This window comes from Nestor notabilis, unplaced genomic scaffold (genome assembly GCF_000696875.1).
Source record: "Nestor notabilis isolate BGI_N333 unplaced genomic scaffold, ASM69687v1 scaffold5980, whole genome shotgun sequence".
In the NCBI taxonomy this organism is placed as follows: domain Eukaryota; kingdom Metazoa; phylum Chordata; class Aves; order Psittaciformes; family Psittacidae; genus Nestor; species Nestor notabilis.
Window position 1 is genome coordinate 13198 of NW_009911481.1, and position 26635 is coordinate 39832.

The following is a 26635-nucleotide window of genomic DNA, read 5'->3' on the forward strand; positions in this document are numbered from 1 at the left end:
TTGTTGCAGCCTCTAATTCATACTATAGATTGAGCGGATAAGCTTTCTGACTGTAATTAGAGTGAATTATAATGACTTCAGTTGGTTGACTCGCCACCAGCAGAGTAGGGCCTATGACTGTTTCTTCACATTAATTTCTTTAGTTTGCTCTTGATTTTATATTGCTGCTAAATGCTGGTTTTTAACTTAGTACAAAATGGAGTTACATTTACAGTTAAATGATACATATTTTGTATTAATAAAAGAGGAGCTTTTTGAAATAACCTGGCACCTTAGCAACACTGTACAATTCAAGTGACAGAACTGCTCTTAATAAAGTTGGAGATCGGTATTTTCATGCCTGGTTTAACAATGTAAATGGAGAGCATTTCCTTTTTCGCATATAATTAAATGTTAGACACAAATGGTTATTTTCAGTACCGTTTAGTTTTTATATATGTTGTGAATGTTGCACAATGTTTCTTCTTAGGTTTCTCAAACGTATTGTTTTCCTTATATGCTATCTCTCTGGGGGTTTAGGAGTTTTTTTTGTTTGTGATGTAGGTGGTTTTTTTTTTTTGAGGGGTGGTTTCTTTTGTTTATATTGTCTTTTCTACACATTTTCTTTAAAGTTAAATTGCTTGATTAAATGTAAGTGTAGCGGCATCTCCTTTGAGCAGGGGAACTTATTTTGAAATGCCGTGTAAAAACATACTAATCTCCTTTATTTGAGAGTGAAATACATGTATTTAAGTTTTGTATTAGGTATCAAACACTGAGTGGGATCATTAAGGGTAACTTTTTTATCCCTTGCTGACCCTCCCTCCCTTGATGTACCAGATTTTTTTACTTTAGGCATAGAAGCGTTCTGTATGTCACAGTGCTCTATAAGCACAGAATTAAATCTGACTACTGAAGAGAAAAAAATGACAAAAAATAATATACCAGGTGTACTAACTTTGTGGTTTGGGGCTGTTTGTTCTGTTTTGTTTTCTGTCAATCTACAGTGGATGATCCAGAGCCCTTACAAAGCTGCAACTTTCTTTGGGTGCATTGGCAAAGATAAATTCGGAGAGATCTTAAAGAAGAAGGCTGAGGAAGCTCATGTGGATGCCCATTACTATGAGCAGAGTGAAGAACCAACAGGAACCTGTGCTGCCTGCATCACTAGTGATAACAGGTCAGGGGCCTTTGATATTTTCCAGAATATAAATGGACTCAGCATAGTGTGCGGAGCCTCCTTTGATTGAAATATTTGACCTTGAAAAGTTGTAATTTGAATGATAAATAAAATATTAGCACAGTTTGAGATAACACAGGACTGCCTGGCTCATAGTTTTGGCCTGGGCATTATTAGTACTTTTAGAGAACAGCAATTGCATTATGGCAGAAAAATGTGAGATAATAATATACTACTTCTTTCTGAACTTTATAGCTTCCAGTTGCTCTGGAGAGAAAAAAATGTGGGAGACCAAATTTGGTTAACAGGTATGCTTATGCAGCCTATGTGAAAGCTGATTGGCATGTGAAGCATGTACTTGATTGGCAAATGAGGACTATACTTCAGGTGATAATGTGTTTAAAGAGGATAGATGTCAGCATATAGCCTGATTGAAAGTGTTAATTTGATTTTATACAAGAAGAAGAAAAAAGCTTCTTTTATTTTATTTTTTTTCCCTGTTGCAGTTCATCTAATAACTGTAATTTTGTGTGTCTACATCTTAACAATTTCTTCTGAATGTTTTCAGGTGCTATTTTTTTAAGGTAGTCTTTCCTATATACAAAAATCACTTCTCCAGAACTCTGTTAAACCTTTTTTGTGTTTGTAGATGATTAACAATGGTCTTTGTGGTATTGTGTATGGTTTTAGAGCATTCCATAAGTAATATAAGTAATATTCCATAACTAATAGAGTTATTTATTTTTGGTATTGTAATAAAATCAATAAAAACAAGAATTTCAGGAAGAGATAGTAAAGACAATAGGCATTTATCTTGAGCATGGCCCTTTGCTTTTTTCTTTCTCCCTCCACCCACAACACTTGAACTTACGTACTACTGCATTTCTGATTACCTCCTGACAATTTTTCAAAGGTTTCAAAAGCAGCCAGTCAGGTCTGCCATAATCTTGAGATCTTCCCAGCACACACCAACCCTGCCTGATTTCTGCCAATATCTAAATTTTCTGATACTAGACACTGAAACTGTAATGAAAATGGTATCAGTTACTGTAAAGAATGATTTCTTTTTGGCTCTGAATGAGAGCAAAATATCTGCTATTATCCTCTTTGGTTTCCCTCTGTGGCTTTCAGTGCCGTTGATCCTGAGGAACTGCTCTTTCTCTTCCAAAGCAGTATCAGGAGTTAGTAGAATTTAACAAGGTACGATAGAAGTTCCATAATTAAAATCCACACCAAACTTCCCAGGAAGTTGGCAAATGATTTTGGTAGAATTAGAAAAGGCAGTAGGTGGCAACATGAGCTGAACCGAGAGCCTGAGGAGGAGAATTTTCCGTATAACATGTAGAACCCTTGAAAATTTTACTAAGAGTGGACATCTGGTCCAGAATCCTGCAGAAAGCAGGACCAACTTCGAAGTTAGATCAGGTTTTTCAGAGCCATGTCTAGCCAGGTTTTGAATATCCAAGGATGGAGGTTGCACAACCTCTCTGGGCAAACCTGTTCCAGTGTTTGACCAGTCTTCATGGGAGAAATTTTTCTGATGATACCCAGTTGCAATTTTCCTTCTTCCAGCTTGTGCTGCTCCTTCTTGTGTCCAAGAATGGTCTGGCTTCATTTTCTCTGTAAACTTTCATTAGATATTCGAACAGAGCAGGAAAGCCTCCTCTTAGATCCCTCTTCTTAAGGCTCAGTGAAGCCCTTCTTCATTTGTTAGGTGTTTCAGCCCCCTAATAATCTTAATGGCCCACTGCTGGACTCACTGCATTATGTCAGTGTCTTCCTTGTAATGGAAAGCTCAAAACTAGACATGGAACTCCAGATGAGGTCTGAAGACCAGAACAGACTTTTTTTTTCTGTTCTGAATATAGACTTCTTTTGTCCTGCTGGCTACATGCTTGCTCATATAGACTAGAATGTGATTAACCTTCCCTGTGTGCACTGCTGACTTGCGTTCCAAGCCTGGCGCACCAGCACCTCCCCAGGTCCTTTTCTGCAAAGCTGTATCCTGTCAACATTCAGCCTACATTGTTGCATTGGACTTACTCCATCCTAGTTACATGACTTTGCATTTGCCTTCAAGTCTTCTGCCAGCCCAATTCTCCAGGCTGTTGAAGATCCACTGAAGACAGACAGCTATGTCCTCCAGCTTATCAACCTGTCCCTTCCAATTTAATGTCATACATAATGTCTTACTCTCAGAAATTAATGTACATACTCAGTGGGGGAAGGGAGTTCATTCATCTTTATCTGGAGTTTTGACATTAATTATGTCTACATAGTTCCCCCTTCATCTCCAGCATCCATATTCAGTTTTTCAAAGACAAGACAAGCAGTAAAGATGTTTCTGCTCTGTGATTCTCTGTCTTTAGTCACACAGTGTCTGTGTATGCATTCTGTAGCAATCACCATTTCCTAGATGACATGACAGGAAACTGAAGTCAAGACTGTCAATAGACATACATCATGAATTCAGGAAAAATGTGTCTTTTGCTGTACATCTCAATGGAATTTAAAAGTTTAGGTAAATTTATTCATAAAAATGTCTGCAAGTACTTCTTTAACTTATTAAGCAGCATATCAAATGTTTGCTCAAATACTAGGGACAATAGCTTCGTCACAATCACTGGTTCAGAGCAGTCTTGAGAATGTGCAGGGAGTACAAGAGGCTTATTTCCCTCAGAAGACAGAAAAATATGGACAGGGGTTGCTACTAAAGACTTTATTGTGCAACCCTCCCTCTTCTAGTGAGAGCAAGTTTGTTCTCCATCTTTAATTACCTTCTGATTGTTTCTTGGTTTTCAGAATTTTCTGTGTTTGTAAGAATCACTTCAACTTGGCCCCAGTTCATAACTATTTATTGATGACGGTCTTGGCCCAACTGAGGTACATTCTAACTTCCTTCTTCGGGTAATTCAGCTTTCTTGTCTCTTTTGGAGGAGCTGACTAATAGCTCTCTGGTATTCCCAGTAAGTGGCTGTGTATGTTCATGTTTCAATGCCCTTTTTTCTGCTAAGTCTGTCTAGCTTTTTAGAGGAGAGGGTTCTGAGCTAATTTGTGATTACCACTCTGAATTCTCTAGCTTAGCAATACTAACATGCTTTGTTTTCTCAGAGCTTTTCAAGAAAATCCTAACACATGATTAAACTCTAAAGTAGTACCCACACTTCGTCATAATCTGTGACTCTGAGTTGTGTGTTCTGCTCAGAAATACCCACATGCACAGAGTCTGCATTAAGCTGTTTGATTTGAAGCACTCTGGCTGTCTCCAATTACAGTATTTCATTGAAAAAACATCTACCTTTTCTGTGGCCCACATGTTGAACTTAGTGCTGTCAGAGTTACAGTTTTAACTTGGAAAATCCTGGTGCTTTGTCTTCAGTGTAACAATCTTTTATTACACATCATGTGCAGAGCATCTCTATAGTTGTATGTAGCCACAGAGAGCTAGGTTTAAAGTTTCAGGGGCATGTGGTAAGTGAAAGGAAACATAGAAAGTCTTTGCTTAGTTTTCTGAAACATAATTGCTTTTCACTTAGCAACAAAAGTAGGCAGACAAGAATTTTCCAGGTAGGTCCTTGATGGATATTTAGGGTTTGCCAAAACTTAAAGATTTAATTTGCTTTTTAAATTTGGTTTACAGAGGATTACCACAGTTATGCACATGTCTTTCTTGGATTTACTTAGTTCACTAGTGGATGATAATATTCATCAAGACTGAAACTTATTGCCCTATTACTTGTACTGCTTTGAAGGACTTGGTCTACTTGTTTATAATTTTAAAATTTATTTGATTTTCAAAATTCACATTAGTTTTCATTGCCTTTACACTTTAGATTTAAAGAAATGAGCCCCAAGTATATTTCTGGGTTGCAATGACAGAACTGTGCTATGTATTTTGATATACTCAGAAAAAGTTTGTCTAACTTTTTCATTTAATATAATTGATCTGTTTAACTTACAGGGATTGTCAGTGATGAGTGCTTCAGGAAGTTTAAAGGGAGACTTGGTTGCTGTCTTCATAAGGGATTCTGTTGGGCTTTGTTTGGGTTTTTTTATTGAATAGGACAAAAAAATGGTAATAGTGGAAAGCTGCTGGTTTGAGGTGGAATAAATGTCAAGAATTTCTAGTTTACTTTGCTCCTAACACCTGTACATGGTACGCAGTCTGGAGGCAGAAGCATAACTTGTTAGAAATAGATTAGCAATTTGCTCTGATGCACTGGATTGTAATAGCATTTATGTGGAAAAAGGCGATACGTACAACATCAGTTGCATACACATTGGAGAAGGCAAAGTTTTCAATAGTTATATGTTGTATGTGTAATTACACATTATTTATCTGGCTAATATACTTAAATATCATGAAACAGTGATGCATTAATGTTAAAGGTGTATCCTATGACTATTAAATCTTGAAAATTAACTTTAAAAGTCTCTATGCAAGTATGGAAATGTCTGTTTCCCAAATCCCCTTCACTAAATATTGGATGTTTTTAAACTTTATCATAATAAAAGTGCACAGAAGGATTGGGTCATCGTAGCCAGAGTGGAGAGCTAGTGCGTAACGATCTTTTTATGACCTGGTTTTAGGAGTGCGTCTATAGCTTTCATGTGTTTCATAAGGATGAATAGAATGGCTGAAGAGGAGAATTTAAGATAGAATGTATCTTACATGTAACAAACTGAATACAAGTACCTTTTTTCTTGCTAGTAGAAGTTGCGGAAATTTTGTCCCATGGCTTGCGTTATAACTTGTTAGGTAAGAATGAAGTACAAATGAGACTTTGGTAGTTTTCCAGTAATACACAGCTAAGCCAAATGTTTTTTTTAAACAGTTCATCATCTAAAAGTGGTAATGGGACCCTTTTTCATTTGCTAAAGGAAAATATGAACCTAATGGGGGCCAGGGTGGAAACCCAAACAAACCGCCTTTTAAATAATGTAACTATAAAATAGAATTAAAAAGTATATATAAAGGAAAGACAAACATGCCCATCAATGTCTGGGTTCTAGTGAAGGAAAAATAGTTTTGAGAAGATAACCTGGAGTAGCTACTTTCCTTTAGGTGTTAGTTACTGGATGAGTTTTAATGAAAATCTGCAAATGCTATACCGTACAGAGGGAGTTGATCACAAAATGCAGCAAAGGTTGATTCTAAGCAAATGAAGGCACATGAACAGTCTAATAGTGATAGTTTTCATAAAGTATTCAGCTGGATTTAAAATACACTATTTAAAATATAGTTTAAATAGTATTTAGAATGTGACTTAAGATATTTAAATGTTAAAAAATCAAATAAAGTATATGTGATTTATGGTGCTCTTTGTTAACTGTTTCTGTGTTCCTTAAGCTCTTTGATTATCTTTGAGAAATTTGTGAGAAATTTGCAGTAGTGTTAGTTAAAGAGGATCTAATGCCTGGTTTTTAATCACTTTCAGGTCTCTTGTAGCTAACCTTGCTGCTGCTAATTGCTATAAGAAGGAAAAGCATCTTGATTTGGAGAAGAACTGGAAGTTGGTGGAAAAGGCCAAAGTTTATTATATAGCAGTAAGTTCAGCTTCTTTCAAATTGCTAAAATTTCTGTTAAATGTTGTGAGGTTTAAGCAACGTGAATGCCTGTTGCATATGGTTTAGGATGATTTTCTAGAAATACAGTGAAAGAACGTGACTGCTTCAATTTCAGTCTAGTTTGAGTTCTTCGAATATAAATGTACAAGTGTGGAAGTGTTTGTGTGCTTTCTTAAATTAGTGGGAAAAATCATAAGAACTGAACATATTTTCAGAGCTTTTGTAGTAGTGCATCAAATTTACATTTCACATTTTCTAGTAAATTGTTGTGAAGGATGCACAAATTATGTAGAAAAACACTATTAGCATAATTATTCACTGCAAACAGTTTGAGCTTATTTGTGTGAACAATCTTAATTGCTATTTATTCCATAGTAATTACTATGGCACCTTATAACTCAATATTTCAGAAACAATGATTGTGACAAATCTTTTGAATGTGGGCGGTGGGGCAAACTGATTTTAATGATGAAATCTTACTTTTGGAATAAAGGGGGTTTGAGGATGGGGCATTAGCAGATTCACAATTAGTATTCTTTTTTTTGCTATCCAGAATGAATCAAGCCAGATTAGTGTATTTGTGCAGATTCCATCTTGCCTAAACAGAAGTGGTGAATTTGTTTTCATCTTGTTCTCAAGTTGATATGACTGATCAAAATTAGCAAACATCTATGACAGATTAAAACCTCATATCATGCATGTAATATATGGATTCTGTGTGACAGCTGCTTCCATTCCACTACCTGAGTTATGTGGGAACAGCTGGTAAGAAGTGTAAAAAATTGATTATCCGGGAGGAACAAGTTCATTGAAAATACAGTTTTTTCTTTTAGCTAGTGTTAATGTCTCCTACAGCCTGTTAGTGTGCACTGCTGTAGGCTTTACATGGTTGTTATTGATTCTTGTGTATGGCCAAGACTGCCCCTTTATAACTGTCAAAAAATACTTACAACCTTCTCAGTATACAAAGAAAATACATGCCACTGCTCTGACCGTATATTTGTGCTGCAGTTGAAAAAATACATAGGTGGATTGTCTACTCACTTTTTATTTCTGTTTTTCAAGTGTTCTGAGTTTTTTATTTCCTGATAATTATACCTCAGTCTGTTCCAGATATCGTGCTTAGGAATTAATGCTATTGGGTAAAAAAATACTGAAAGGCTAGGAGTATAGTTTAAATAAAGAGGAATGACAGATGTTATCAAAAGCTATACTGCACTACTAAGTTGGTCGTTTGTTGGTTTGGGGGTTTTTCGTTTGTTTGTGTTTCGTTTTGTTGCTTTTTTTATCTTGCCATGCTTATATGTAATTACCAATGAAGGTATAATCTGATGCATTTAGATAAATGAAACTTAAAGGAGATGCTCCAGGATAAATGGGGAATGTTACATGACATGAAAAACAGCTTGGGGTTTTTTAAGATATGGCCTTCATCTTATTTCAGCTCTGAATCCACTCTTCTGTGTTCAGTCAGTTTGATCACTTAAATTTTGACTAGGTGATTCACTACACTGATTTTCATATATATTAAAAGCTGTTCTTCAGGTGCCAGTTCTATGACATCCAAGCTTTGACTAAGAGACAGAGAACTATTGCACTAAACTGAAAATAAACCCCAAGATGTTCATAAGTTAATGATTAAAAAATAACACTGACGTGCTAATAAATTGTATTAGACATTTTCAAAGTGGAATTCAGATTAGGGAAACATCTGACTGCAGCAGTAGATCTGTTAGGTAAAAAGCCTGGTTCACACCTTTAGCAAAACCACTCAAGGATGAGTTCATCTAAGAGATTTCTAGGACTGTTATCTTTTAAGATTACAGGTGGCACATGTAACTCCTTAAGAAAAGGAGACAATGTGTAGAACCATGCATGCTTCTCATGCTACAATGCATTCATACCCTTTTCTTTCATTTAGCTTCTTTACTTGTAAGTTTGTGGCAGTTTACCAAATTAAATAAAACCATGTAGTGAACAATTTCCATTTGTGAGGTACAGGGTAGCTCTCTGAGTTGTTGTCTACTGATGTCTGTCTTCACTTTAGTCTTGTTACCTTCCTTGGCTTTGCACTGTGCATATGTTGCTTTTCATTTCCTTCTTTCTATCCAACTGTCAGCCTATTTCTTGGATTGCATTAGAATGTATGTAAGTGACAGATACTTACTCTGGAAATCCGTGTCCTGAGATTGTAGATCAATCTATTTTCTTGGCAGAGCAGGGCAGTTGTTGCTTTAGGATAGGTCTGTGATATCCTTTGGTCATCTGTATGTGCTTCCTAGAACAGATAATATGCTTTTCAATGCAGCATTGAACAGAATGGCCCTCAGATGAAACTTAGCTCTGAAATCTAATCAATTCACAGAGGAGGGAGTAGGTACAAAGGAAAAGATAGTGAAGCCGTGACAGAGCCCTTAAAGACAACTTCTGTTACCATGAATGAACACAATACATTTATTTTAGCCATCTGGTAATCAGATCCAGCAGACAAATTGGAGAAAGACTAGCAAAGAATAGGACCCTGTAAATCACAGATAGAAGCGAAATATAGAGGCTGCCCCAGCTTTCTCAAAGATGGTAAACTTTAAAGGTGTATTTTAATCCTTTAAAATTACTCTACTTTGTATCATTTAAGATAGATTACATGTGCTGTCAAACTCTATGCAATTTCTTTCCCTTCCTCAGATATAATTCATATACTTGCAGTAATTTCTACCATTGACATCATATCTTCCAGTCTGTCATATTCATTTCACTGTGGATCAGCTAGCTGTGCTGTGGTGTCTGATTAGAATTCACTGTGAGGAATTTTATTTGGTTCCTACTGGGGCTAGAAAATGTCTCTTCCTCAGACATTTTCCTTATTTCAGAGTAAGTTGAGACTTACGGTAAGACTAAACATTGTAATTCTGTTTCTGAATTTGTGGATGGGACACAACCTAACATGAAAAGATGTTAAATTTTTTTTTCTTTCTGTGAATTTATGCTTTCTGTTAGGACTTGCAGTTTAGAATTCTTACATATCGAGATCTTACAAACTTGTGTGATGTACAAATTCCACATCTACGCACCTTGTTTGCCTTATTTTCAGAGGCATTTAATAAACTGCTGATAGTACTGTATTTACGTAGCCATCTCTAAGTTAAATTCTACTAGGTTGTGGGGTTTTCTTGTTGTGGTTTAGGGATTTGTTTTTTAAGATCATCAATATCTTTAACACCAGCTGGAATATGTGGAAGTTGCTGGTACTCATTTTCTTTGACACTGCACACAAACATTTCAACATTTTTAATGCAACTTGCAGTATATAGCTGTTAATTTTCATATCTTACAAAAGCCTGGGGTATAAAGTTATTTTTTTATTGTAAATATTTTTGATTAAAAACATAATCTGCTTAAGAGAGCAGAAAAAGTCTAAGGAGAATTTTAGTTGCCATTTGACTCCAATGACCACCTCTATGTTAACTGTGTGTGAGTAAGGAATTTTACACTTGTCCTTTCATAACGGGAAGAAAATGGAAAATGGAAAAGAAAATGCTTTCTTTCATTAAAAGCTGCTCTTAACCTTGTGAAATCTTAACTTTGTGAAAACTGATACCACTTACTCATACAGACAGCTGAATTTTAACTTTCTGCCTATATTTGAACACTATTGGCACAAGTGTGGTGCTTCCCAGATGTGTGTTCTCTCTTGTTGCAGTTAGCCATCTTTACTTCTGCCAATTTAGCTTTACTCAATTTGTTCTTCAGTCCAACCCCTGCATTCATTTAATGTTTGCAGTTGGAGGCATTAGATGGCTGAAACACTCTCATTTAATGCTAATATTATCTTGTGCTGAAGTAATAAATGTGTTCTTGAAAGTTCCTTCCATGCTTCAGGTTTTCTTGGTTTTCTTGGTTTTTTTTCTGGATTCTTTCCATTATTAAGTATATGAAATGGCAGTATTGACTGCAGTTAGGTACGAAGTCTGTAGTAACTTGAGTCTTAGCTTAGAATGGATCAGTAGCTCCCCAAAACCAAGATTTTCCTTGAATAACGTGATTGTCTCTTTTGTGTACAAAGGAAAATAGTAGGTTGTTGTTTAGGGACTGTATTTGAATTTGTATTTTGAGGATATAGTTATTGTGCTTAAAATGCTGGTATTATAAGTAATGTCTTTCCAAGCTTTTCTCGTTAGCATTTACATGGACTCCTTGCTTAGCCATTTCATATAGGTACGGCATTGCTGATGCTCATGCTTACCTGTGTCCATTAAAGAAAAGTGGGAACATTTTTACACCATACTTTGTACGTTTTGATCTCTCGTCTTTGCTATTTGAATTTACAGTGCCTGAACACTTCAGCTCCTGTGCTACCTGTTGTAGGTAGAGAGTAGAGAAGCAATGAAGCTTTTAGGTAGCACTAAGACTTATTTATGTGCAGCTGAATTTTGGCTTGTTCACTTTCAGTATTGCCATACAACCTCCTATTCAGAAGAGATAAAGCTTTCACTCAGGTTTGCATGGGCTGTTGTTATTTCACAATCTGTAAAAGTTTAAACCGTTCCCTTCTCCTACTTCCATGTAGCAAACAATAAAAATTTCTCAATGGTGATGCCCTTCAGTTGTACCACATTAAGTATAAAGGTATCAAATTTTCTAATACTGCTCAGATTTTTTATCCCACAGTTAACTTAAGATTCACCACCTTCGGCATCTCTTGTGTTTACACAGTTAACGGCAAGTGTAGTTTATTTTGATGTTAATGGCGGTTCTGATCAAGACCAGGTATTCTGGTCTTAGGCTGAGTTTCAAGTAGGAAGTGCGTTGCAGCACGTCATAATGAATGCAGTGTAACACCTATCTGCAGTAGGAAAAGTTTCTAAAGCTCCAACCACCCTGGTACGTTTCAACAAATACTGTGGTATTTTTATATTTATTTTCTTCTAGTGCCTAAGTGCTTGTCTAAGCAGAGAGATACTGTGGTGGTGTAGTGGGCTTGATGGCGGAATTATCTGGTTTCAGCATGAGTGTCAAAACATAAGCTTGATGTCAGCAATGTATGGCAAAGCTTAAATAACATTCTACAGTATTTTACATGGGGTTTGGCTATTCTACTTGAGAAAAAATGCTGATTATTATAACAATGTAAGTATAAATGAAATTTCTTTTGTGCTGTCTCCTCCTTTCAGAAGCATATTCAATGAAGGCATTTTTATTGTAATTTACTGGTATGATAAGTACGATAATTTACAATGGATTGTGATAGTTTTTCTTTTTTTTCTTTTGTCTGTGTATGCATCATCGGAAGTGAGAGATGTAGACACTGGCAGGAATCAAAATATCCCCTAAGAAAAGACATTTGTTTGAATAACTCCACAATAGCTTTTTTTTCCATTGATAACTTCTGCCATAGTGCTCTGGCATCAGTATGTATGCCATTTGACATGCAGAACTATTTCTCACAATAATGAATAGGTTTTATGGCCAGGAAAACACCATTCTGAATGTCTTAATCATAAAGAAGCAGCTTTGGCTAGCAACAGTTAATTGTGGCCTTTTTTGCTGGCCTGGGATAACATCGCCTTCCCGAAACCCACCATCTTGAGGGACTGTATTTTTGGGAAGGTGAAGCTGAAGTGTGATGCATTTGTTGTGGAGACATGATAGGCTCTGTATCTAACCAGGAAGCAAATCAGCCATTTACTGGCTTCCAGAACAAATATAGGAAAAACACTCTCATAAATACAGAATTTCACAGCTTCATTTCTTTCATCAACATGCAGAAAAGAGCTTTGTCTAACCTGCCACCAGCACGTGTTATGTCATTCTGTGATGTCTTTAGGATGTGGTATGCATTATGCTACCATTTCAGGTGTAAGTTCTCATGCACAGACAATTTTGCCAGTGTTTTCTCGAGTGATTTATACGAAAAAGTGAATTAGAAACTTTTTTTCTCATTTTTTGTGAAGTTTGATTCTCAGGATGTCATTCTTTGAGGATGAATGCTTTGTACTTTATGCAGAAAAATACATCATCAGCTTTCAAGAAAGATTGTACTTCTTTTTCCCATAATAGAAAATCAGTGTGAATCTGTCTAACATCATAAAAATATTTATTCCTAAATGTTCACCTCTCTGTTATTTATTACATTTATTTATATGAAGAATGTACTTTTTCTTTCTTGTCACTCTCCTCCTGCCCCAGTAGCCTTTAAATTGCAGATAGACTTCTTCAGCACAGTAATTAGTGAAGCTCAGTCATCGCTCCTTTTATCATGTGATTTTTGGGTGTTTTTTAGAAGAATGCATTATTAGAGCACTTACACAGCCAGTCTAGCTGCAACAGCCAGGCAGCAATAGCAGTGCCATTTTTCACAAAGAAAATGTTGAACAGGAGCCAAATGTTTGGTGGCAGAGTCTGTTGCTAGGAAATCAAGTTCCCGAGGCGATTAATGACAAAGCAAGCAATAACAAGAAGGCAGAATTACAGATTTAAAAGAGAGGGAGAAAAAAAGTGGTTGGTGTTATAATTACCCAAAGAAATCCGTACTCATTAAATTGGCTGTTTTTATGATTGACTTTAATTGGAGGTTAGCTCAGATATTTAGCTCCTTTCCCACCCCTTTAAACACACACATGCACATAATCTGTAGAACTGCAGACTTGTTTTTCTAAGCATTGAGAGGAGCTTGCCCTGTAATTTGATCCCCACTGACAGATGCATTTTCTATGCTGCCATTTTGAATTAACCTATTGTGCAACAATTTTCCTCAGCTCTGTTGAATAAAACATCAAGTCTTATTACCTCAGATGGATTTGATAGAGTAAAAGAATGTACTTCTAGCTGAAGTAGACTATTTGCAATGAGTTCAGTGATTTGAACTCTGCCAACAAGCACCAATAATTTGTGATGTATACTTAAAGAATGAAAGAGAGAAGAGCCACGTGGGGGGTCTTTTGGGCTGTATGAAGTTCAAACGCAAACCTTAGAGTAATATTGTTGTTTGTGCTAAGGTTATTCCCCAAGATCAAGCCTTTTTAGATAAAGCATGTTAACTAAGATTTTTACCATTAAGCAGATTGGGTTTGAATGGAAGATTCTCTTACCCCCAGTGGTTATCCAAACTGTCAGGCTACTGCAGGATTAGAAAAATAAAAATCAATCCCCTCTCCCAGAAACCCCAACAGCTGGATTTTCCCTCTGAGACTTCTTTTGTGAAGAGAAATTTTCTCTTGTAATGTTAAGCTGGAATAAATGATGTTTTAAAATGATTTAAAATTCCAAATAATTTGTAGCCTGTGCTAAGGGAAGAACAGGCTTTCACCTTATTCACTTTTCTCCCCAATTAGAAAAACTTACGCAGTCAATTCAACAAAATTTTGGCACAGAAATGGGGAGGCAAATGACCCTGACATTTAAATCCCGTCATGTTTCATCGATCATGTTCAAGACAATATTCCCTACTTGCAGCCAGTGATAAGTGAAAAAATATCCTTTTACAGTACCTATAAGTGAACATACAGAAGCTAACTCTAAAAGGTAAGTGGTGCCATAGCTCTCCAAATTCGTAATCAAACGGTGAAACAATAGAACTGCACGTATTCTGTCCAACAATACCCACATTACTAATCAGATGCCAATGCCAAGCTGTCTGCTTTGTTAAATACCCAGGTTCCCTGAGGCAACAAAACAGCTGCTATAACTACTATGAAATTTGGTAGCTCAATCTATTTTTGCTACCCTTGGGCTATCAGCCTACTGTTAATTCAGACCACCCCAATTGGTACACTTTAGGGATTTTTTTCAAAGTGTTTGTAATTAAAATGATACAACATCATTATTACTCCAAAGATGTGTGTGCTTTGCATTTGACAGATACCTACAGAGATAAACCTAGCAAGTAATTTTCATTGACATAATGGTTGTGATTGCATTACACTTTTAAAAGTATATTGCTTTCTTGACGGGGGGAGGGGAGGGAGGGAAAGGGGGAGGAGGTAAAGGGCATGCTTTTATTTCATTGGTAGAATTTGTAAATCTGGTGAAATACTAAATAAGTCTCTTGGTTGTGAGCTACTTGTCTGCAAAGGTTGAATCAGGCTTTGTAGCAGTCTGAGAAGAGGCATTCACCAGGGCCAGGGACCTGCTGTGCTGCCCGCAGACCACTGCAGAGACCTCTGTCCCAGATGCCTCTACCTTTAGGGACAGTGGGTCTCAAATGATATGTAAAGTCGGGGCAGACTTAACACACCATTTAGATGTAAATTAAAAAGGCAAGCCTTCATACTCTTAAGGAGTGAGGGAAATTTTTACTGCAGGTCCCCTTGCATGTCAGTTTGTATTAGATGCTGTCTTTATGAGAGCACAAGAATTTTGTCTGTTACCATGTCAACTTTTTAGAGCAAAATCTCAGAACTAAAGCAGCAGCAACTCGAGGAGTTAGAAGCTCTGACTGAAATGCTGTTGGTTCCATCTTGAATTATTTTTTGTTTCAATACTTCTCTGATGAGATTTAAAAAGAATCATTAATTTAAGACTGATGTCTGAAACTTGAAATTTGCAAATTTCAGTTGAAATTTGTGATTTTTTTTCTAATTTGAGGTAACTTGCTTATTGTGGATTCTGACTACCAAAATTTATATTAAATTGGTAGTCACCACTCTGCGTACAGTTGATTGAAATTTAGGGTTCCACCTTTTTCTGAAGGAGTTGATCTCATTAATACATGGCAATGTCATAGTTTGCATAGCTCTGGCATATGTATTCTTTGTTTCTATCATCAACTGCTACATTAAAAAAATGCATACAAATACTATAGCAATTGTGCTCTGTTTTACATGAAGAAGATTAATTTTTGAATAGCAAAAACTATGTGCATATGCGTAACCTGGGAGCTGAGTTAAGCTATTTATGGTAGCCCATTACTTGGTCTAATAATAAGTTGAAATTGTAGTTTCAATTATTGTTTGCATGTGTGATGGGGACAGTGCACAAACTTTTTTTTTTCCCCTTGCAGAAAGTTATGATTAATGATTTAGAATCATAGAATCTTTTAGGTTGGAAAAGACCTTTAAGATCGTCAAGTCCAGAGTTTGAATTAAACACTGTTGTTTTAAAGACAGTAATTTTTGCACTGAAATTATAGAATGTTAAAATATATATACATAGTACAATATATGTATAATCTTCTTCTTAGCTCAAAGACTGAACTGTACTGAATGCCACTGACCTACACTATAGACTATAGGTGTTTTGAAATAGCAGAGGTTGCAAGCAGGATAGGAACCTGACAGCTACTTTTTGATTCTGCAAGTAATAACTATCATTTAAAAAAGAAAAATATTTTTACAGCATAGCTAATCATTATCCTAGAAATACATCCAGGAAATTTGCGTGCTACATTGTGCTTAGCAATTGTGTACTTAGGGTAAAAAAGTATTTTTCAAAAATGCTTCTGCACAGATTTTTAGTGATGATAACGTACTATATGTGTGCACAGTATGCCTTGCAGATGGGGCTTTTTACAATTTTGTGGTAGATTCTTTGGCCCTTTAGGAAGTAGAAGAGCACAGTCCAACGAGCTCTGTATGTTACCAGGTTTATATGAAGCAGGAATTGACTAATCCCAAAAACAGGCTCTGGATGTTCATTTGAAAGAGACTATGGGCGTAAGTCACATCTTAGATTGACCTTGGCGCAACACAGGAAAAGACTTCTGCTTTCTTAGGCAACATCTGCTTTAGTTGAGATCTTTATGGTGTTTGCTGAGTTTCTTTTTAAAGAATTAGAACTGTGCCTTAAAGGGCTAATGCTCAAATCAGCAGTGCAGTGGGTCACCTGCTTGGTAAATATGCTTCAGACTGTCTGGTTTGGCCAAAAGAAAGATCCTCCTTTTTTCTTTTCTTCTTCCTTTAATTAAGGATAGAATACTTAAGGAAGTATTACATTCTTTGAATAAGTAATGAGTGCTTTTTTAGAAGAAATTCCTAAGATGGAGAAACAGAGGTAGACACTGTTCCTTTCTAAGACCTATCCAGACCATCATGGTATCAGGTAGGGCTGACTACTGATGTCATTTTAACAATATGAACAAAATAAAAACTCCAGTGCTAATCCTTGCAAAGGTTTGACTTAAACAAAAGCTAAGGGCACTTAGATTTTTGTCGATAGTAGAAGGATTTTGCTGATGCAGCTGCTATGGAAAACCCTCCTGAGGATTTACACTTCTCTCTGGCATAAGAACCCTAATGTGGAAACAGTTTATAAGAGCTATACTAGCAGAAATGCTTTCACCTTCTCAGACTAATCATACTTGCACTGAAGTTTTTATTGGCAGGACTATGTTGATTAAGGACAATGTGGGTTTTTTCATGTTTCTAAATAATGTGGCTACTTGGGCAAAATAATTGATAAATACCTGGCCATACTATTCACCATTAACATCAGCATACTCAGACCTTATAAGTCTATAGATATTGCAAAACCCTTTCTAACTCACAAGATTTCTGTTGTGTGGCTAATGATGTTTAGCCCTTGACGTTCGTTTTTATGCTGAAGTTACTGAAGTTGTTTTGCAGAATGCCACTGCTTCTAATAGTTTTTTGCTAACTATAGTCTTGCCAGATGCAATATAACAATACTTTCCTGCAGATTTGAAAATGGTGGGGAACAGCAGTTAACAGTATTTAGCATGAAATATGCCTCAACATATGCCTCTGAACATGTCTTTTTAAGACCATATGGAATATAATTGGTGCTGAACAACATTGAGGTGTTTTGTGAAAAGTAAAGGCTAAGCATTATGAAGAGTCATAAAATCTTAAAGAATGAGACAAATGGAAAAAAAGGTATAAAGAAAGGAGGTACTGAATATTCTGTCTTACTCTCTCTGCATAACCTGAAGTAAGAGACCACAGTATTTTTAACAGATTTCTCTTCACAATAGGGTTAAAATTAAGAAATTCAGCACAAGAATGTCAGGTAGTGGGCATGGAAAATGGTGTGAGTAATTGGAAGTAAGCAGAAACAACCTTATCATCCATTGAGGGCACCCAAGAGAATATTGGCATTTATAGCTGGGCTTGCTATCATTGGCACACCTTGTATATGGAGTTCTTAAGGCACTTGATCACAGCAAAGTAAGGTAAGAATTAATTTCATCTTTAAATATGAATTTCCCTTGTCCTTTGAGGACTGAAGTCAAAACTTAACAGTTTTTATTCATTTGCTTATTAAGAGATCTTATTTCCAAGAGACGATTTAGAATAGCAGAGCAATGTGCTAAGATTAAAATTCCTCCCCATTTTATTGATTTTAATCATGAACTATAGCTGAATGTAGAAGAAAATTCACAAACTAGAAGTGATTGAAAATTTCCAACAACATGAAGGATCCAATTTTCTTTGAAGAAAAAGAGAAATTTTCTATGAGTGTGTATATAAAGGATAGCAAGTATTCATTTCCCAGAACTACTGCTGTCCCTAAGTGCTTCTTTATACTGCTGAGAATGGGCTGGAGAGAGTTTCTGCTGAGGGCTGTAGATTCTTATCTGCCTAATTGAGCCATCATTTGTTGACATGAGGGAGATCATGTGACCTGCCTTTAATACATTTCGCAGTGGCAGCAGAAGTGTAAAATGTAGTTCATGGAAGGGGAAGAGCAAATGTTAAAATTTTTTGAATAGCCTCCTGTATGGAATACTGTGAGGTTTGATTTGCAGCAGGATCAAATGTTTGAGCATTTGTACAGTAAATGTGTTAAATAAAATCATCAGATTCTAATTACTTTGAAAGCATTGAACTTCTTTCTATTACAAAGCCTCCAAACCTTCAGAATGTGAATGTAATAAGTTCTTAGTTTTATCAGTATGATGATAAAATTATGTTAGTAGAATTAAAAGCAGGTGTCACCTTTCTTTTCTTTTGAGCAAAAATGTACACATAGTAATCTGTCCAATTGCAGAGTTGGTACCAAGTGTTGTACATTGGTAAAAGGAACAACAGAAACATTCAATATTATCATTTAGTAGATCAGTATCAGAAAAGGGTATTTAAAAACTATGTAATTGGAGACACATTCTCTGCTTTATTCAGTCCATCTCACACAGCAATTTTATATTAAACTTCGGTCATGCTTCCTAACCAAATATCCTCTTTTACAGAAAGTATGCTGCTGTCTTTTTAGAGAGATAGCTGTTTGCTACAATAGTTTTGGGGATTTGGGTTTTTTTTTTTCTTTTTGATTTGGTTTTTGTTTTCTTATTTAGCACTAGGTTGAACTGATCTCATCTGTAAGAAAAGTTAATTTCAGTTTTGTTTTTAAAATAAGTGATTACTGGCTGCTCTGCTGATGCAGTGATAGCTTAGATTGGAGTATAGGGGTACAGCAGCAAAAGCATTATAGAATGATATGCAGAAATCATTTAACTGGGGAACCTGAGACTGATAGAACTCTAGAGGCTAGCTTAGAATAAGGTAATCTGATGGCATCTGCTAATTTCATATCACTAAGTCATGTTACCACTGACCTGACAGGGAAGAGTATCAGAAGAGTACTTGAGTCTGCAGCTGCAGATATCTGTAGGAAATCCTCCAAGATGAAAATAGTTGGCAGTTGAAAGAGTATTGTATGTGCTTCTCTTGTTTTGCTCTTGTCTAGACATCCACTTGTGGCTGCTGTTGGGATGCAGTACTGGACAAGGAGGAACTTTGAGATGCTAATTTACTGTTGCAGATCTATAGTTCAAAGATTGATGGCTTGCACCTCTCATTCTTGATTTTTGGCCTAGTGAGAGAAGAAAGATGTGAACAATAATGAAAAGTGAGACAAAAGTATTAGAGGTGAAAAAGAAAAGTATAAATATTTAGATGTTAGGAAAAAATGCTCCTGGGCATGTTATATCATTGTGTCTGTTACTCGTTTGCATAGAAAGAATACACATACTTTAATGTTTTATTTTCAGAAAAGTTGTGGTAATATTAATATAACAAAGTACAGCTCACACATTTGTGAACCATGGCAGAGCATTTATTGTGTTTTCCACGTTGTTCAAGCTATTGGTTTTAGATTTGAAAGTAGGTTTTGCTAAGCCACAATTGTCTTTAAGCCTGTATTACTGCCTAGAAGGAGATTGAACAGTTAGTATCTGCCCTGAAGACATTTTTTTTTAATTCTGACAATGTAATAATATGTAAGTAAGTAGAAAAATCAAGGGTGGATTTAGACTTTCATGTGTAGAAGGCAACACCTCGCATGCTACCCTGGGCATAAATTCCATTTTCTAAGCTGAAGGCTATAAATGGCTATAATAGCTAAAAAGCCATAACTGAATCACAGTCAATATATATTTAACCTGGAGTCCAAGTCATCATTACCTTGTTTCTCTATTTGGGAGAATAATTCATACCATATGACAGAGTACAGGATATTTTGGTGCTGAGTGACATATTGTCAGGAAGGAAGAGCACTGCCACGTTTCCCCCCATTCTCTTCATTTCAGCACAGTTAGATTACAAAGTAGCAATCTTTGCTATTTGCTTCCTCCTTTCTACTCATAACATAAATGTATTTGTGCATATACAACTGATGCATGATGAGCTGGGGTTTGGAAAGTAATTTGCTCCTCCTCCTAACAATAAGGAGCGGTATTGTTAGTAAGCCAGTAAGACCTTTTTTCCAAAAATCTAACTTCAGTCATTATCTTGCCTTTTCATTCTTATTAGTACCATATATATTGTAATGCTAAAAGTAGTCATCTACATTTTCTTTTAAATAGATACTACTTAATATTGCATCAGTGTTACAACACTGTATTGTCCTGTTGTTACAATTCAGCTAAGTTTTCAATTTTTATAATTTTAACAGTACGTAGGCTTTAATTTTGAAATAATAGGAAATATGTAGCTTTATTTGGAACTCATGGAAGCTGCTTCCACTGGTAGCTGGAAAACTCATAAAACAAGAAAAACAAACCACCCAAAGTCTTAAAATTATGTTGTCTATGTGCCCTTTAGGTAGCATATGTGTGTTCTTGGTTTTGACAATTCAAAATTTCCAACAGAAATAAATTTATGGATTTTAGTACAATGAGAAAAGGGGGTTTGAGATAATAAGAACCTTGGTCTTGTCGATATGGCCACTAGCAAAAAATCAGTGTTGCAGAGTGACTCATCTATGCTAGAAGGGCAACAGTAGACCACAGCTAAATAAAAAGAATATCAGCTACATTGTTTTTACTCATGTTTTAGGTATATGCCTTAATTATTTTAATTGAAGTAAGATGAAATACTTGTCTATGAAATACTTATCTATGAAATCAATAAACCAAAAATTCGTGTTATGAATTAGGCAAAATCTTACAGACAATCCTGTACAGATTTTTGGGCTAAATCTAGAAAGTGTTTATAGCCCCTTCAAGTTGAAGAGCTCTGGCTAAATATGGATGTTTCTAAAAAGTATGTTAGCTTTAAATTCTACCTGAGTAATACTTGCTTTGGAGTTCTGCTTGCCTTTACTGATAAGTTTGCCTAGCAATACTCAGAAATGATGATTGCCCTGAAATGGATGATGTTTTGAAAATAAGACCTGTACAAATTAGGAGGAGGTAACAATTGCATTAAAAAGGACAAAAAAGAAGTTTTAGAGCAAGCATAAAAACAGTTCTCAAATTAAACTCTCTTTTTTTAAATTAATAAAAAGTTTTAGAAATCTTACGAAACGTTGTGGGTTCATCTTCCATGTCAGTAGTGTTTATTGCCACAAATGTTTGAGAATATATTACAATAAACCACCCAGTTCTACCCAGATGTTAAGGATTATTATTAATGACTCATTTTACTTTGTAATTGCCCCAAAGTTTTTTCATTACCAAAACCTGTGATGAGAAAATAGCTTTCCTACAATTTCTTAGGATGCTGTTTTTTATATTGAACTCCACAGTTTGTTTATTTTCTAAAAGCTCTTAGATTGTAATGTCTGATATAATTTTTTTTCCCCCCTAAAATGCATTGTGAAAGGACACACATGTGGTTGATCTGTCTTTGTTTTATTTTGTATAGTCTTGTTTGGCATAATGTTTCAATACAGATCCTTCAGCCTCAAAATACTCTCTGCTGTTTTGGTAATAATGGGCCAGAAAAATTGGATTTCATTCTTCTGTCATCTTTGTTCTCTGTATCTCGCTGCATAATAAAGATTACTGCCACGTTGGCAATAAAATCCTGGATTTCAGGTGTATGGAAGCAGAGGACTTATACTGCAAAAAGCATTTGGTTTAGTCACCAGTGAATGATTTTTTTAAATATCCCTAGACCTCAAGCTTCTCCATGAGAATGTTACCTATACTTTGTCTTTTATTTTACAGTTTAGTCTGCTTGTGCCACATGGAAGATTTCTGTTGCTTTGGTGTAAAATTCATCTTGCCACTCTCAGAATCTTTCCAGCTGATGAGCTTCATAATTTGGTAGCCCACAGTCACATGGGCTTTTAAAACTGAGTCATGGACCTCATAAATCACCTGAAAAGCACTAACAGTACAATCTGCAGCTGTTGTCTTACATAAGAGGTGTGACTTTTTTTTCACAATAGGGAAGGAAATTAAATGAGAGGGGGCAAAGAGCATGTTATAGAGGAGTTTAGTACACTGTAGGTAATGCTGCTCGTATTTTTATTCAACATGTTTAAGATACTTTCTTAGGATGTGAGATATGCCATTTGGTTTACAGTGTGGTTTTCCAGAAAGGTTAGCATTGGTTAAGCACAATAAAGTAAACAAATCATTTTCTCCAGACATATGTGGTTGAAGTTCAGTGACTGTTGGCTATTAAGAGCCCCAGACTAGCAGTGGTTGATTTGCCTTGCACTAATGTGAGTGTGTATGGTTGGTGGTTCAAATCTAGTAGTAAATCTAAGTGCAATTTTTCACCATTTTTTCTCATATTTTTATTATATACCTCACAGATTTTTATAGAAATTATATGCTCACAAGACCACCCAAATATTTGATGTGTTATGTTGATTATACTCTATGCTTACTAATTAAAATTTTGTTTAAATTTTGTTAAAAACCGTGTCTTATGTTCGTAACAAGTATTTGGATTTTTAATATAAATGTTACAGCTCTTTCCTCCCTTAATAAAAAGCTTGTCATTTAACTTCAGCAAGCTGATCTTAAAAAAAAAAAAAGGCAGAAAAGGTAATTTAATTTCAGAAAATAAATTTTCAGATACTAGCAAGTCAAGTGCAAAATTAAGCACACTTTCAAGTTGCTGCTTTGTCATAACAGATTTAGATTTAGGGAAATTCCTGTGGATTGAAGTGAATTCTCCCAAGAAGTGGTGTACATGAGAGGAATGAAGAAAACTACTTAGCTTGCTATGAAATGCACAACATTTATTATCACTTTCAAAGCTGATGTTGCATGCATTTGTGGCTGTTTATGACTGGCTTAGAAGCAGTTGGGTAGGTCTGCTTTTGGAGCTGGCCATACTGCTCCAGCTGTGACGTAGCAGGAGTGTTGACAGCTGGTTTTCGCTGGATGGGAGTTGAGCTACTTAAGGGCAATGCTGTGTTTAGGAGTACTTTGTGCTTTGATTGATCTTGATAGTTTAAGGTGCTCTCCAAAGTTATAGGGAGGTTGTTTAATATGGCTGTTCAGGCATGCATTGGACGAAGTTATTGTCATTGATTTTCCTTTTAAGTTTAAACCCAAGAATTAACCTCATACCCTCTATTTGCTTTAAATCAATGATGTTGATTAAATAAACCTTTTTTTTCCCCCTTCCTCTTATGTCACTCTTATTAGATATTTAAACATATACAAACCTGGGATTTAGATACTGTTAATTTTCTTTTTTTTTTTTTTTTTTTTTTTACCAGAATAAAACAAATATAGATGACAGATACAACTGTGGGACAAAATGAGAGAGAGAGCGTGTTGATAGAGTAAAACAAGTTCTAAGAGAAGAGTAGGAGATCATGGCCATGATATAAGGATTTGTGCACTAAAGACTCTCAGTAATCTGCAATTTAAGGTTTTTTTGGGTACGACTGGTAGCATGTTGCTCAAGTTCTTGAGGTTTATGAGGTTTTCCCAAATAAATGTAGATGATAGTTTTTTCAACTTATGCATTTGTGTAATCCTGGATAATTAAGTCATTCACTTCAGTAGTGTATGTGTGAAATAATATTTGTTTGTTTTGAGCTTGCTGCCTGGTAGTTTTATTTTATGTCCTTTAGCCCCTGTAGTCTGAGAGACACTGAGTAATTGTTCTCTGTGTCCTTCCTGATGCTAGAAGCTAGCTGTTTGTTCTAAAAAAGTTGCGTTCATATTAGGTGCTTGACATGGAGTGAGCAATGATGTGAATGTAGAATGCCAGGCTGACCGCATATGGATCTCATTAGTGTGGGTAGGTTGTGAGGAAATGCATCTAACTTTTGAAGTGGAGTAGGCTAATGTGTGCAAAGGCTTTAGAGCCCTAAGGCTTGCCTGCAGAAACTCAAAATAGTAAGAGAGTGAATTTATAGCATGGTAGATGCTCTATTACATGAATGCACACAACTCTGAAGGTGCTGCAAGATGTACTTTCCTACTAAAAACATGGATAAGCTCCAAGTATAGTCTTTCCAGAAGTTACCATGGAGTACATACTGTGTTATAATCTATTTTACTGTATGTTTATTTTCCAGTGTGAACAAGCCCAAATGCACCATGTGTGCATAGATTTCTGTTTTCTCTTAGTAATTTGTGTGAGTTATATTTAGTTTTCACATTATTGTGGCATCCTAACTTTAAATTCATGGTCCAGGTTTTCTTACTCTCTTTTTGTACACTGGGTTTGCCTGCCATCATGACTCCCAAGAGCCACTCCTGCTTCTGGCTCCCAAAAGCCAAACGCTGTATTTCAGATGAGGATTGTAATTTATTCAGAATTCTTTCCTAAACTTAGTATAGAATCCTTCTTTGGTTTTTTTTTGGTTTTTGTAGATGCTGAGTAATGAGTTTTTCTCAAGTAGGTAAACCTTGAGGGAGTCACATTTTGTTTCCTAGTTTTGAGCCCTTTATATTAAAATAGAAAACCTTTCTTTACTCGTTTGAATGGCTGTGGAATACCTAGGATAGAATTGTGCAAATATTCTAGTGATGGAGAATTGTAGATTAAAAGACATAAGGAAACAAAAAATCAATCATCTAGACTTTGGGAGGGTAAAAACAAAAGGAATGAAACAATTGACAGCATGTGAGAATAATACCTGTCTTGAGGCCTGAGTCTGTGTGTCTGGTTTGGTGCTGTTGGTGAAGAGGAGGGCAAGGTGAAGAAAGACTGTATGCTTCGAGAAATACAGTTGCTGGTTTGTAAGTGGTATCTAGATAGATCAAATTTTGTTGAAAATCCAACATGGAAAAAAGTAAAATCAATATTGTTTGCAATTTCTTACCCAATATTTGAATTTGCAAAGAGTCAGTAATAACCTGAAAAGAACAGTGTTGCCCTCCTACACCTAACCCTGGCAATTGCCTGTAGCTTTGCTCAGTGAAGATATAAAATCAACCTTACAAATCATTCCATGTTTTCACAACAGTAAATACTCACAGAATCACAGAATGGTTTGGGTTGGAAGGGACCTGAAAGATCATCTAATTCCTTCCACCAAACCAGGTTGCACAAAGCCCCATCCAATGTTGCCTTGAACACTTCCAGGGATGGGGCATCCTTAACTTTGGGCTGTTGTGCAGATCACTTAGGATTTGTAAGGTTAGTTTTATAGATAAATGTAAGAAATAAACACTTCAAAAGAGTGGAAGGTGGAGGAGGACATCGTGGGCATGCAGTGGTGCCTTGTGGCATGCTGGCATGCTTTTCCCCCCACCCACCCCTAATACTGCTAATTTCTTAAACAGTCTGAGCATGGCTTTTGTGAAGCATAAATGGGCCTGTATTTCTGCCCAGGCCTCAGAAGAGCATGTGTGCCTTCACATACCATCTAATTTAATTTCTTTTTCTTTGCATATAGTCTTAATGGCATAACAGTATAAATAGTCCAGGTGTTTTACCCTGACTGACTGCTCTGAGATTGTTTTTCTAGAATTTTTTCTGTAGAGATTTGCTAATTGTTCCACCCCTCAAAAAATCTTCCCACCTTCTCTATGTCTGTTATTGAATTACAGGAATACATTTGTCAGTATAACCTGGTAGTAACTTTACAGACACAACCTGGTAGTAAAAAATTTTAATGTAGAATTTCTGCACTCAGATTGGGAGTGCTCCCTAAAACGGCCCTGTGTTACTATGCAAGGACATCACCACGTACACTTACACTACAGAGCTATGTGAGGTTTTCTAAGCTTGAGTAGATGCACTGAAGTTTGCTTATCTTGAGGGAGGGTGGACTTCAGTTACTGTGCATGCCCTGTCATTGCTCTATCTTGTGTGTGACACAGAGATTCCTAGGGCTCATCCCAGTTTTAGTTAAATCAGTAAGCTAAATCACTATCCCATATGTTTCCTAAGGAGTTATGTTAATCAATCCTTTTGGGGCGCGTAATTATATGTCACAAAGAATTAGAAATCTTGCTGTGGAGCTTGTCAGCATCCACATTCAGCGTAGTTATGGTAGCACAACAACTGTGTTGTTTTAGCTTGAATTTTACTGTGTATTGTGTCATAACGGTTTCTGCTGTGGCAAAATGCATCCAGCTGATAGTCTTCTCATTCCCTTTTAGGTTACCACTCACAGGACAACATGCCAAAAGATAATGTCCATACTTTCAATTGAACTCTGAAATGTGAAAAAAAAAACCCAACCCATCCATAAAAAGGGCTAATGGTTAGCAGTAATTCTGTTGCCACCTCAGGAATTGTTTTTTTCTCCAAATCATTGTTAATAATACAACAAGCTTGCCCATACCTACCAAATATATGTTCTCAG

At 36.0% G+C, this 26635-nt stretch overlaps 1 protein-coding gene across 1 annotated transcript in view; it reads left to right on the forward strand.

Annotated features, from left to right (window-relative positions):
- Window positions 1-905: 905 nt before the first annotated feature.
- Window positions 906-26635, forward strand: part of ADK (adenosine kinase) — a 154429-nt gene continuing 128699 nt past the window's right edge. The window contains exons 1-2 of the mRNA XM_010014982.1: window positions 906-1159; window positions 6598-6706. Coding sequence (XP_010013284.1) covers window positions 906-1159; window positions 6598-6706 — 363 coding nt within the window. The remainder of the gene's footprint in view (window positions 1160-6597; window positions 6707-26635) is intronic.